This window comes from Trachurus trachurus (genome assembly GCF_905171665.1).
Source record: "Trachurus trachurus genome assembly, chromosome: 11".
Classification (NCBI taxonomy): Eukaryota; Metazoa; Chordata; class Actinopteri; order Carangiformes; family Carangidae; genus Trachurus; species Trachurus trachurus.
This window is the reverse complement of record NC_139904.1, coordinates 2,073,495-2,088,192: the sequence shown is the minus strand read 5'-3', so window position 1 is coordinate 2,088,192 and position 14,698 is coordinate 2,073,495. Positions and strand designations below refer to the sequence as shown.

Below are 14,698 nucleotides of genomic sequence, written 5' to 3'. Positions count from 1 at the left end.
ATTTTGTCCAACTGGGGTCCGTGGTCTAATTTGTGTCAATTTAGGGGTCCTGATGTAAAAAAAAGTTTCAGAACCACTGGCTTAGAGAACCAGTATAGTATATAAATATGTCGCTCCAACAGTTGTCCAGTACTGGGCAGACCCAGAATAAATGTGACAGTGAAGTGAACCTTTGGCTATGCCACATCAATCCCACATGGGAGACACTGATTCAAATACTCTATTAAGTTTAGTTTTGGCAACAAGCAACAAAGAGTAAAAGAAATGAAAATAATACGAGAAAAATGGATAGAAATAACACTTTTTTTTACAGTTTCCACCATGCAAAAATCTAAATATATCATTTCAGGTGAGGAAAAGAGTGATCTAGAGAATAAAAACGAATGAATAAACAGATGGTGTTAGATGTTTATGCGCTAAAATCATCATAAACCTCACATTAAACCATTAAAACATGATTCAAATACTCTATTAATTTTAGTTTTGGAGAATAATGCAGTCTGTCTCTGACCTGCTTGAGCGCCTGCTGCAGGCGGGTCTGCTTGGTGACGGACAGAGCGCACACCGTGTCCCAGCGGTTGCTGAGCTCCTGCAGCTGAACTTTGACCCAGGCCGTGTCGTCGCGGCCCGTGTCCATCAGGTCCCGCGCCGAACGCTTCAGCGCCTGAACGCTGCCCGTCCGCTTCCCCAGCTCCTTCTGGAACGCCTGCGGGTGCAAGAGGAGCAGAGTCACTCACAGTTGATTAAACACACTTCACCCACAAGGTCGACAATACAAACAGTAAATGTGGAGATTTACTACAACAGGATGTCGCTGTTAAACATTATAGAAGATGCAGCTGACAGAGAAAACAACTGTATTACACATGCAGGCATATGGGAAAACGTGCTTGTTATGTGATGTGCATGTATATGCAGTTACAAACAATAAAACTCTCTCCACAGACAAAATGATCAGAATTTAACTCTACTAATATACAGTATATTACATGGGATTCTACCTGATATGATAAATTTGTATAAATAGAAACTCTGGGAACAGGTTGTTGATCTGATGTCTCATGTTTTAAATCCAGGTTAAAAACATTTCTCTTTTCACATGCTTATAGCTGAGAACTTAAAACTTTACCTATTTTCTAAATTTTTCTTTTACTTTTATTTGCTCTTGCTTTTAACTCTGTTTTTAGTGTTTTGTTTGTTTTTATTCTGTTTTATGCTTCTTTTTTTTAATGTTTTGTCTTTATGTAAAGCACATTGAGTTGCCTTGGTATGAAATGCCAAATAAATAAAGATGCCTTGCCTTGCCTTGAAACTAGGATTTGTGGTGAATTTATCAAATATTATATTGGGTCTAAATACACCCCAATGCAATAGATATATGATAAACCTAATTACCTAATTAGATACAATGCATCAAAGGGAAAACAACCTGGAAACAGCTCCTATGGAAACTGATGTCAGGATGCAGATTGTACATACGGCTCTCATCTTTCATCATTATTCTGTGTTTGAATTGTATGTTGGAGATGATCTTTCAAAATGTTTTTAATGGGAATGTCTTGATTGTTTCAATTTAAAATATAGTAAAAATAAAAAAAAACTTCTGTGGATGCATTTAGAGAGAAAAAAAACAAAACCAAAGACACACACTTCTCATCTTATATCCAATGAGCTCCTCGGTTTCTGTTATTTGTACGCACCTTATGTGAGTCCATGAGGTTGGACACCAGGTCCAGGTCTCCGTGGACCGGCTGGTCTTCGGCGAGCTGCGGTTCGACCCGGTACAACCAGTCCACCAGGGCCTGCAGAGCCTCGGCAAACTGACCTGAGAACAGCAGCGCCTCCTCCAGCTTGTGTTGTCTGGATGGACGGACGGAGAGGAGAGAAGAGAAGAGAAGAGAAGAGAGAAACGACAGCGTCTTAATGATCACATTTCATTTCATTTCATTTTGATTTATTCCATTCATGGTTTACATACTACACATGGTTGCACATATTTACATAATATATACTAAGTCACCATGAATGAAAAGGAGCAGGATGAAGAAACACTTATAGTACCTGCCCCTTTCTATTGTTATAATTGCATTGGCTTACTATCAACACCAATATTATACACTACTTCAAAAAAATTAAAGATGATGAAACATATAATAATAAAAAGTAAACAGACTCTTTTTTGTAGGCGCTTATTTTATTTTTTTTTAAACATTTTCTTAAACTGAGATATATTTGTACAACTTTTCAGTTCCTTGCTTTGTGAATGCCATAATTTTACACCTGCAACAGAAATACACATTTGTTTTAAGCTTATAGCCTCGCAAATGTATGTTTAAAATCTGTTATCCTATTCCTCCAGCTGGAACAAGTTCTGTAAATGTTCTGGTAATGATCTATTCTTTGCTTTATGCTTTATATTTTTAGATCTGACGTTCTATTAGATCGGCCACTTTCAATAAACCTGCAGAAATAAAAAAATCTATTTGAGTGAATAACTCTTACTGCTCTTTTCTGTAGCAGAAGCAGAGTTTAGTTTACAGACAGTACGACGCCTCGGTCCTTACCTCTCCACGCTCTTCCCACACACCGTGTCCCACTTGTCCCGGACTTCTCCCACCAGGTGATCCAGCTTCTGGGTGTCGGCCGGCAGCTGAGCTTTGTCCCTCATGGCCTTCCCCGACCGCACCGTGGTGTCGTACACCGGCTGCTTCGAGCCCAGCGCTTTCTGGAACTCCTGCACGCGGCACAGAGGAAATAAAAATATAGTAAGGAAACCGGGTTTATAGATGTGAGAGAAACTCCTGGAAAAAACATCTGTGAACCTGCACAGAGAGAGAGAACAGTTGGGGTGGGGATCTTCAGGTGTCTCATGATTCGATTCGATTCGATTCCGATTCTTAGGGTCACGATTCGATTCAAAACGATTCTCGATTGTTTTTTTTGCGATTTTTTGTTGCTTTTTTAACACCAGATCATGTGAAAAGGTTGAATATAATAATAATAAGATAATTAATTAATTTGTTGTACCTTATCTCTATTGTCTCTATTTGTTACCGAATCACTTTGCACTTTATCTCTTTATTTTTTTCTCATTTCTGTTCATTTTGCTCATATAACATTGATTATGTATGCACTTTATCTCTTTTTTTTTCTCTATGTTTATTTGTTAGCCATTGAAATTTGTCTTGCTGTAATTTGTTATAGGGGTGGAACTTATGTACAAGCCAACCGGCTTCGTTCCCTCCTTGCACCATTTAAATTTGTGTGCTAAATAAATAAACTCTAAACTCTAAACTCGGATCACATGTTGCATATTTATTCAGCAGCATTATATTTGAACCATTGTAAAATAAACTAGCTGATCTTTTACTCTCTCTTCAAAAGCCTGGACTGAAGGGATGTGAGTCTTTGAGTGTCTCTATTCGATTCAATATCAATTCTCATACTGTATGCACATAGATATGTATCACCTGTAACAAAGGCGCTAATAACAACCTCAAAGTTAAAAATGTGAAGATCTAACGTCAGCTGACACCGATCAGCTGATCCAAAGCCTAGTTACAGACATTCAATACACTAGAGCATTTAAATCTGATCAGTTAACGTTAGTAATCGGTTAACAAGCGTCTTGAATCGATCCAGAATCGTAGAGGATAAGAATCGCGATTCTTATATGAATCTATTTTTTTTCCTCCCGCCCCTAGTGAACGTCCACGGTACCTTGTGTTTGGTCAGTTGGACTTTGATCTTGTCCGGCTCGTTGGAGATCTCCAGCTCTGAGTCCAGTCTCTTCTCGGCCTCTTCCAGCCAGTCGGTCAGCTTCCTCCAGGCCTCGTGGAACTGAGCACAGAGCAGCACACACACGGGGTTACACATAATAACCACTGGATCAGTATGAAGCTGCTGCATCATCATCATCATCATCATCATCATCATCATCTCTCTACCTGTTTGGCTCGTTTGCGGGCCTCGTCCAGGTGGCGGCCGCGGTCCAGCGACCTCTGCACCAGCTTGTCCCAGCGAGCCTGCACGCTGAGCAGCAGGTTCTTGATGAGCACCACGTCCTGCTTCAGGCTGGCGAAGCGCAGCTGAGAGCCGGCCTTCTCCAGGGCCAAGACCTGCTCCCGGTGGGTGTTCACCTCGTTCACAAACACCTGGACAGAGGCAGGAAAACCTTAGATTCACATTCAGACTTTATGTTTCATAAAAGCAGCAAGTAACAAGCAACATTTTATTTTTTAGATTTTTCTTTAAAGAATTTTTTTTACTTTTTTTTGTTAAAGTTTTACCATTTTTTTCTAGAAATAAAAAAAAAAGTAATTGTTTTTTTTTTGTAGAATTTTTTAAAAACTTTTTTTTGAGAAATGTTTACCATTTTATTCCTCTAATTTTTTTTTTTTTTACTTTTTTTCCCAGAAATTTTACCATTTTTTTCTCAAGATTTTTTAAAAACTTTTTTTATATATTCATTTTTTAAAACCTTTTTTTCCTAGAATTTTTAAAAAAATTTTTTGTTAAAGTTTTACCATTGTATTCTAGAAAAGAAAAAAAAATGTAATTGTTTTTTTAATTTTTTGTAGAATTTTTTTTTTACTTTTTTTGGGAGAAATGTTTACCATTTTTTTCCTCAAATTTTTTTTACTTTTCCCCCCAGAAATTTTACCTGTTTTTTTGGGAGAAATTTTACCACTTTTTTCCAGAAATAGCTCAAATCTTTTTTCCAAAAATTCAGGCTATTGACCATAATTTGAACGTGAATTGATTAACATTCTTCAGTCTGGTGTTTGTTTCAAAATTTTGTCCAACTGGGGTCCGTGGTCTAATTTGTGTCAATTTAGGGGTCCTTGTTATAAAAAAGTTTCAGAACCAGTGTCTTAGAGAACCAGTTGTATGTCGCTCCAACAGTTGTCCAGACACTGACACTGATTCAAATATTATATTAAGTTTAGTTTTGGCAACAAGCAACAAAGAGTAAAAGAAATGAAAATAATACAAGAAAAATTGATTAAAATAACCCTTTTTTTTTTTACAGTTTCCACCATGCAAAAATCTAAATATATAATTTTAGGTGAGGAAAAAAGTGATCTAGAGAATAAAATTGAATGAATAAACAGATGGTGTTAGATGTTTATGCGCTACAATCATCTTAAACGTCACATTGAACTCAGGGTTTGAAATGCTTCCATCCGGGCGAAGATTCAGAGTTCCCAAGATGAGTAGAGACATTTTTAAGAAATCGTTTATTCCACAGGCCATACAAGCTCTGAATATGGCATGATTGTTAGGAATGCACGTGGGCTGTAATACCTGTCGCTATGTTGTTCATGCCTGTTTTGCACATCATTCTGGTTGTTCTTGTTTTATGTTTTTATGTGTATCTTGTGGAGTGTCTTGATCTGTTTTTGTGCTTGTTGTCTTGGAGAGGCCGAAGACAAATTTCCACTATGGTGGACAATAAAGTCCTTCTTATCTTATCTTATCTTATCTTATAAACCATTGAAACACTGCTTCTTGTGTCTTTACTCGGTTTCTACCTTGTGCTCGTCGATCTGGAACAGCACCGTGTCCAGGATGAGGCTCGGCGGCTGGGCCATGTTCAGCGTCTGTTCAGCCTGCGTCAGCCAGTTGATGGTGTCCTGCAGAGACGTCTGGAAGCCCGTCGCCAAGGAAACGGCCTCGTCCAGTTTTGCCTGTATTCACAGAGAGACGTTGAAAACCTTAACCATAGCAAGGCAAAAGCCAAATACACAATAGCCAAGTCATGGAAATCCACTACTAAACCAAGTATGAGTGTCTGGCTTGCAGGACTATCAGACTCGCTGGCACTGGAACAACTCACCTTCACGTTAAAGGGTAAATATCTAATTTTTGACAGTATTTGAGATCTTTTATGGTGTTCTTAGAGGGGAGGAAAGCATTGGAGGAATGTTCCCCCTGTATGTAAACCATCAACAAAACGAAATTACCATGTATTTATTATACGTCTGTTTTTATTTTTAATTTGAAATGTTTTTCTCTAAGGGAGATGATGGATTATTTATGTTTTGGACTGTGCAAAATAACACATGCTACTACCCTGTGATGTTTATCTTATTAAAGATGAGCCTTGTTGTGATAGTTTTGTTTTGCACCTGTATTTTACTTGTTGTAGTGTGAATATTTATTCAGAAAAAAATTAATAAACACACTTGTTGAAAAAAGAGAGACATTGAAAGTTAAAGGGGACATATTATGCAAAACTCACTTTTTCATTGTTTTAGTATGTGTATTTGTGTATCCAGAGTGCCTCCTCACCCCTTAAACGGAAGTTTTGACAACTACCTCAACATTTTGTAAATTGCCATACTCAGAAAATGTGTCTCTGAACAAGCCGTTTTAATTTCACGCGGCTTATTACATCACAAGCCGGGTGATGTGAAAATTCAAGCCCTCGCTCCCATGGTTACCATGGTTACCTCAGCTACCAGAGCGAAGACTCAAAACCGACCGTTTAGAGCAGGGCTGTGAAACTGGTGTGTAGAGAACCCAGCTGTGCTCAATCTTTTGGTTTTTCTGACCAAAGCATGTTACTAACATTACTTTTAGACATCAATGTACCATGTCAAGAAGCAGAAATGAGCATAATATGTCGCCTTTAAATAAACAAATGACAACAAGATGCGTGATGGGAGGAGGAGGGGCAACGAGTGTCTCACCCTGCGGTCGTCCATCTTGGTGTTGAGGCTGGCCCACTTGTTCTGCAGCATGGCCAGGTTCTGCTGGGTCTGCGTGGTCCCGGGTCCGGCGTCCTCTCCGCCTCGCGCCAGCAGCATGGACTCGCCCTGGTCCAGCAGCCGGTGGTACTGGTCTCCTCTCTGGGCCAGCTGAGCCTGCAGCTCCTGCAGACCGAGACAAACACACAACAACACACATTAAAGATTCATGGACGTGACATCTGCAAAGTGTCAAACAGAGCGAGGAAGATGATACTCTGAGCTTCACTCAACAATCAACAAACTCACGCCTGCATTTATTTTATGCTGAATCATTTCTCTGCAGCGGAGAATCTGTTTTGTTGCTGAACCTGCAGCTTTGTGGGTCTAATAATAATAATAATTTATATCTTAATTCATATATTTAGATTAAATGGAGGCAAGGTGCTTTACACAAGGATAGATAGATAGATAGATAGATAGATAGATAGATAGATAGATAGATAGATAGATAGATAGATAGATAGATAGATAGATAGATAGATAGATAGATAGATTCGTATGTGTGTGTGACCGATTCTTCTGTGAGCAGTTGACCACACCTGAATTTCCTTCGGGATTAAAAAAGTAAAACTATCTATCTATCTATCTATTTATCTATTTATCTATCTATCTATCTATCTATCTATCTATCTATCTATCTATCTATCTATCTATCTATCTATCTATCTATCTATCTATCTATCTATCTATCTATCTATCTATCTATCTATCTATCTATCTATCTATCTATCTATCCAAATACTACAAATAATAAAAAAACAGCAACAAACCCGTGCAAGAAACTTATGTACATATGCACACAAAAGTGTTGTATACATGTATGGTATTCATGCAATTGTGCTTTTTCGTTTTCTATGTCACTTTTCTCCACACTTTCTTTTTTTCCCCCACTATATTTGATTGAAAACTCAATAAAACAATTTGAAATACACATAGTAGCAACATAAAACAGGAGATGTAGGAAAAAGGATCTAAACTGGTATAAAAGTGTCATATTAAGATATAAAACCATCAAAAAAACATATAGAAATCTTCAGTGGAGGCTGAATTCATTCTATATTATATTCTTAAAATCAGTTTTGAGCTGTTTTTTAAACCAATAAACAGAGATCACACCAGATCTTCGCTGCCTCAGCAAATGTTTCACAGTTTGCTTGTGTGTTTTATTTTATCTAAGACGTGATGGAATTAGTGAGCTCAGAGATGTCAGAGATGTTGAACGATGTTGGTGCAGGTGTGAGGACGATGTGAGACGTTTCCTCCCGTGTGTGGAGGTGTAACGTGATTCTGCCGTTACCATGTGCTGCTGCAGCTGCTCTCGGGCCGTTTCTGGGAGGCCGCCTGTCGGTTTGGCAGCAGACAGCTGGCTCTCCGTCCGCCGCAGCCACTGCAGGAACTCCTCCAGCTCGCCATGGAAACCTTCGGCCTGCAGAGGAGGAGGGAGGGAGGGAGGAGGAGGTGGAGACATGGGCATGAGTTCATTATTCTAGCTGCACCTTCATCAGTTCACAACAGTTCATTAAGTCCCTTTATTATTAGTTTTTATTATGATTATTAGTTTTATTTCCGAGCCAGACTCTGCCCTGGCTCAGCTTTTCTTTCCTCCCAGAACAATTTTTATTATTTTCAAAGTTTCCACATAAAAAAAAAAAAAGGACAGAGTTAAAGGGATAGTTCAACATTTTGGCAAATTGGCCCATTGCCATAATCCCTATAGTCATAGCAGTAGGTTTGTTACCTTTAATTGTCGGTGCAAGCTGTTTTTAGAACGGCGGAGCAGAGCCGTGAGCTGCTCAGAGCTACGCTACGGAGGCTCATTATGGGATTTCTTGGTTTCCCTCATCATCAAACTCATCAAATACACAATCCAACAACTCCACAACGCTCTGGTGGACAAGTTGTGACCTGCACATTCACCACGCTATGAGATAATAACACAACGTTACCACACAGAGTTGTTTTAGAGGGAAATACAGAGACTGTTGATGAAAAACTGTCCCTGAAGGTAACGTGCATCAGCTGGTTTTGCATGAATTTCCCTCTAAAACAACTCTGTGTGGTAACGTTGTGTTATTATCTCATAGCGTGGTGAATGTGCAGCTCACAACTTGTCCACCAGAGCGTTGTGGAGTTGTTGGATTGTGTATTTGATGAGTTTGATGAGGGAAACCAATTAAAAAATCCCATGAGCCTCCGTAGCGTAGCTCTGAGCAGCTCACGGCTCTGCTCCGCCGTTCTAAAAACAGCTTGCACCGACAATTAAAGGTAACGAACCTACTGCTATGACTATAGGGGTTATGGCAATGGGCCAATTTGCCAAAAATGTTAAACAACTGACCATGAAGGAGAGGAAGATTAGAAATAAAGCAGCAGTTGATCTAATGAGGTGTGTGTGTGTGTGTGTGTGTGCGTGTGTGTGTGTGTGTGTGTGTGTGTGTGTGTGTAGGCTACCTGCTGCAGCGCGGCCTCTAGCAGCTTCTGCCTCTCCTGCGTCTTCAGCAGCAGACTCTCCCAGCCCTGGTGCAGCTGCTCCAGCTGGTCCCTCAGGTGACTGGCCTCGTCCCCCGGCGACGACTCCAGCAGCTCGGCGCCGGCCCCGTTCACCGTCTCCACGGTGGCGTGATGGGACAGCACGTCGTTACGCAACACCTGGGATGGACAGACAGAGAGAGAGGGGTTAAAATAACAGAGGAGGGAGAAGAAAACAAACCATGATGGAGCTGAAGCACAAACAAAGGCTCACCAGCCAAAGATGTGACAACTAGGGATGTCACGATTACTTGTTTTCACAATTAATCGTGGTATTAAACACCACAATTAATTGATCTTAAAGATTCCTAAATACCGTCACTTTCTAAAAAAGATGCATATCGGCAGATGTGCACCAAAGTAAAGGTCAATGCACAGATACTGGTCCATTTACCTAAAGTAACACTGAATTAGTAGGAATTTAAATGTTAGCGTGTCATTTGTATTGTGAAAAAAATGATTAAAATAAACTTAAACATTCGGTATAGATGACAATTAATGACATAAATATTTCAAACACTTCCCCCTGGGGATTAATAACTGGTCCTAGAGATTAGTAATGTAATTATATTTTGACTTTATTTGATTTTACACATTCATGGTGTTGTGAAATGTATTGATGCGTAATAATCGTGGTAATCCTAACACCGTGATTATTTCTCTGACAATAATCGTACCAAGAAAATCTATAATCGCGACATCCCTAGTGACAACAACCATGTGTTTTTTGTCTTTATCCCCTTTTTTCCCCTTTTTTTATTGTGTTTTTGATCTGTTCATCTGTTTTATTAGTTGTTTTTGCTGTTTTTTCTGTTTGCTGGAGTGCAAGCCATTTATACTATACTATAGATACCCGTTTACTTTCTCAGCATTAAAGCAGAAGTAAGCGATCCGGTCATTTTGGCTAATGCTGCGTTCCAGGCAGGCTTTTGAAACCGTAAATTACAGCTTCAAGTCACAACTTACGACTTTGTAGCGTTCCAGGCAACCCACTCGTGTTTCTCCGACCTGTTTTACCTGTGAAAGTCACTATAACGGCCACTCGTAACTTCTGACCCGTGAACTCGTACCAGATCGAACTTGTATAATGTGTGATATTCAAAAATCCCAATAAAGTATTAACAGGTTTCCTACACATTTGAAATTCCACACTTTTTCCAGACCCTAATTTCCAGACTTCTTGGTAAAAAAAAATTCAAATTATTTGTGATGTTTGAGTAAATAGATGTGCATAGTATAAAAAAAGCCTGCAATTTATCATTTGTTTTCATTATTCTGAATGTGTATGCCATTATGTAACCAAATAATTTCCTGGAGATTGTAGCTAGGTATAATAGTGCATACAAATAATTAACCCAATTCCATTTTCCATACTTTCTATACTTGCGTAGGAACCCTGTATTAATCATAAAAAAAAGTAGAAAGAATGTTTTTCAGAACGTCAGACAAGAAGAAGAGGAAAAAGAGGAGAAAAAGAAGAAAAAAAAAGGAGCATTTCGTACGTGGTGTTTGGCGAGCTCGATCTCGATGGCCTTGGGGTCGGAGCTGACCGGGCGCTGCGTGTCCAGCGTGGTGTGTGTGTGGCTCAGCCAGGCCTGCAGCTCCGACAGGGCGTGCTGGAACTGACCCAGGGCCAGCAGGGCGGCCTCCAGCTTGTGCTGTGGTGGTGGTGGAGCAGAAACACAGACACACACACACACACACACACACACACACACACACACACACACACACACACACACACAGACAGAGGTTTTTCCTTCAGCGCTTAAAAATAGTCACTTAAATATTTGGACTGTAATGAAAAGCAGCTGTCAGATACATGCGATGCTGCAGAAACGGCGTACGGATATACAGTATATATATAATATACAGCTCTGGAAGAAATAAAGAGACCACTCCTCCAAAATGTTATAAATCAGCCGATTCCAGTGTCTATTGAACTCCAACACAAGCAACACCTCACTCTACTGAACCAAATCATATTTAATGAGGAAGAAAGATTATAAATAAATTTAAAAAAAACCCTGCTGCGATTAAAAATTGGGATTATTCCACCAATGTTGATTTCTAAACTTGTCCTAAGTTTAAAAAGTAGTGTTGTTTTGTGTTTTTAAAATGAATATGAACTTGTTTTCTTTGCATTAATATACAAGGTCTGAAAATCAGAGGTGGGGACTTGGACTCGAGTCCCGATTTTGATGACTTAAGACTTGCTTGATCAAATAAAAAAAAAACTTGGACTCGCTTGGGACTTGATGCCAAAGACTTGAGAGCAAAGACTTGAGACTCTACTTGGACTTGCAACATAGGGACTTTCTCTCACCTCTGCTGAAAACACCAGAATTTTTTTTGTTATTTTGACCTGTTGCCATTTTCTTTGCAAATAAATGCTCTAAATGACATCAAATATGGGAGAAATTTTGTCGGTAGTAGTTTATAGAATGAAACAAAAGTGTTCATTTTACTCAAACACACAGCTATGAATAGTAATTTATTTTATATATAAACCCTAGAGGAGTGGGTGTGTTACCTGTCTCTGGGTGATCTTGTCCCCCAGGTTTTCCCACAGGTGTCTCAGCTCGGTCAGCGGCTCCTGGATCATGTCTCGGTCCGTCTGGTCCGACACTTTCTTCAGCAGCAGCTCCCCCTGGTGGCAGAGCTTCTCCATGTCGATCTGCTGCTGGTACACCTCCACCTTGTACTGCTGCTCGGCATCAAACACACAGAGAGCATGAAGCCATACGTAACAACTTTTAAAAACTGTACAATAACAAGATTTTGATTAGATAAAAAAATGTATTTATTTAACATCATTTAAAAAGGCTCTCTACCTCGTCAGCCTACTCTATGTTTTCACTTATGCACTTATGTTTTACATTATTCATTCATGTGTGTATTTTTCCTTTCCTTCTTATAATCACTGTATAATAACTCAGTTGATTGCTTACAGTATGTACTTCAGTGATATTATATATGGGTTATTGAAGTTTCTAATGGTATATTTCTGTTTATTTTATGTATGTTGTCATTATTTTGAGTCTGATGTAGAGGATCTATATCCTGTATCAGATGTATTTTCATTAAATTAAATTAAATTTCATTAAGCCGGTGCATATTCTCATTTGTCCAGGTCATAGTGTCTCAAAGGAATTTTCAATCGAAAGCAACTGGACTTAGTTATTTGTCTAGGAAGACGTTTCACCTTCATCCAAGAGGCTTCATCAGTTCATGTAGCATCTGACCAGGCTGGGACTGGTCCAACTATCTGGTGTGGAGACTCACTATTTAACCTCTTGTGTGGGCGTCACACAGCTGATGATGAAGTGCCAACGACAGTCGTTAGAGTGACTGTCTTTGGTGGGAAGTTGGTTTCGACTTCGTTAGTGCGCTATTGTGTTATAACGACAGTCGTTGGAGTCACGTGCCACTTGTGAACAGTTGTAAATTTCATTCAATTTCTTATGAGGTTTTGTTATCATTGAATTGTTCCTTATTTTTTGGAACAAATTTGTTTTTTGATTAATAATTTTTATTTTTTATATTTATTCACAGGTGAGGTTTTCATACAAGCCCTTGCAGGTTTCATACCTCTCCTTCGCACATCCCAATCATAATAATTGTTTATATGATTTTAAATTATATGTTTGTGCAAAATAAATGAAAAAATAAAAATAAATGAGAGGACATGAGGTGCAAATATTCTATTTTACTCTATTTTATAGAGTAAAATTTCATTTTATCATATTTTATTTGATCTTTTTTATTTATTTTTATTGCTACTTTTCTTTTTTCTTTTTTTTTTCTTTTTTACAATTTTTTGTACCTTTTGTTTCTGCACCTGACACCACATCAAGTTCCTCATGCTGTAAAGTGAACTTTACTGCTCTTGGCAATAAAAACATTTCTGATTTCTGATGATCTACTGAATATTATTCTCGATTTCTTTGTCTACATGATATAAAATTGAACACTGAAAACGGTTTGAAATGTAAAATGTGTGTAAATTGTTTCGTGAGCGACTCCTCTAAAACTCTGAACGAACCTTGAGCTCTTCAATCTGCTGTTTGACTGTTCCCAGGTCAGTTCCCACCGTCGACATGTCGCACAGTTTGATCACGGCGTTGTCCAGGTAGTCGAACATGGACTGGAAGAGACGGATGAAGATAAGAAACAGACTAACAGAGTAGAAACACGTTTTGTTTTGTGTGTTCTGGTGCTGTCGAACCTGCAGAGCGTCTTGGTACTGCACCGACGCCGTCATGGCCTCTTCCAGCCGCTCCATCCTCTCCCTCCACGTCCGGTTCAGACCTTCCCAGGCCGCGTTCATCTGAGACGGAGGAGAACAGGAAGTCGTCACATCAGTTTATCGACATCTACAACAACATCAACATCTCACTTCTCCCTGACGTCATCCTGATCTCTCACCTCGTCGATCGTCTTCTTCACTTCGGGTTTCTCCGTTTCTCCGCAGGCGAAGATGAGGTCGGCGCCGAGCGTCCGGACGAACTCCAGCTCCTCCCGCAGCCCGTCGGTCTCCGCCTTGATGGCCTAAGAAGAGACGCAGAGAGAAGCCGAAGTTAAAAACAAACAACAAGACTATGTCTTTACACTGCAAAAACTCAAAATCTTACCAAGAATATTTGTCTTATTTCTAGCCAAAATGTCACTTTTAGCCAAAACAAATCAAATTATACTCAAAATAAGACTCATCACATTAAAAAGCAGCTTGTTTTTAGACACTTTTTACTTCTTTTAAGCAGATTTACACTTGAGATAAGTAGAAAAATCTGATAGTGGAGCAAGTTTTTCATCCTTATTACAAGCACAAAAAACATGTTTTCACTGGCAGATTTTTCTACTTATTTCAAGAGAAAATTAGTTTGAAACAAGTGAAAATTATCTAAAAACAAGTTCATTTTTAGGTGATGAGTCTTATTTGGAGTGGAAAGAGATTAGTTTTGACCAGAAATGAGACATTTTGACAAGAAATAAGACAAATATTCTTGGAAAGATTTTGAGTTTTTGCAGTGTGTTATGAACCTGAAAACGATATTCTACAGGTATTTGTAAAAGCTTATAAAGATGAACCTTATAAGAAGATCATTTCAAAATTATACACAAGTCTTCAATCTCTTAACAAAGAAAATATATCTAATGTAAAATCAAGATGGGGAAACTGAAGGCAACGTCATAATCTCACAGGAGAACTGGAAGGAAATTTTTAAACAACAATGGAAAACAACTAATTCTCCACTTTGGAGAGAATATACATGGAAAAATGTCATTAATTGTCATCTATACCAAATGTTTAAGTTAATTTTTATCTTTTTTTAAAATTATTATTACAAATGACACTCACTCTAGCATTTACATTCCTACCAATTCAATGTTACTTATGGACCATTATCTGT

The 14,698-nt window shown here is 38.8% G+C and overlaps 1 protein-coding gene across 1 annotated transcript in view; it reads right to left on the bottom strand.

Moving 5' to 3' along the window:
- LOC310993737 (microtubule-actin cross-linking factor 1-like) overlaps positions 1–14,698 on the bottom strand; it is a 207,296-nt gene that overhangs the window by 27,062 nt on the left and 165,536 nt on the right. Inside the window, exons 74-87 of the mRNA XM_083982185.1 lie at positions 13,713–13,835; positions 13,513–13,614; positions 13,330–13,431; positions 11,818–11,991; positions 10,787–10,942; positions 9,207–9,404; positions 8,053–8,181; positions 6,696–6,878; positions 5,535–5,690; positions 3,948–4,154; positions 3,721–3,840; positions 2,565–2,734; positions 1,701–1,860; positions 512–706 (exon numbers count right to left, since the gene is read on the bottom strand). Of these exons, the coding sequence (XP_083838311.1) occupies positions 512–706; positions 1,701–1,860; positions 2,565–2,734; positions 3,721–3,840; positions 3,948–4,154; positions 5,535–5,690; positions 6,696–6,878; positions 8,053–8,181; positions 9,207–9,404; positions 10,787–10,942; positions 11,818–11,991; positions 13,330–13,431; positions 13,513–13,614; positions 13,713–13,835 (2,175 nt within the window). The remainder of the gene's footprint in view (positions 1–511; positions 707–1,700; positions 1,861–2,564; positions 2,735–3,720; positions 3,841–3,947; positions 4,155–5,534; positions 5,691–6,695; positions 6,879–8,052; positions 8,182–9,206; positions 9,405–10,786; positions 10,943–11,817; positions 11,992–13,329; positions 13,432–13,512; positions 13,615–13,712; positions 13,836–14,698) is intronic.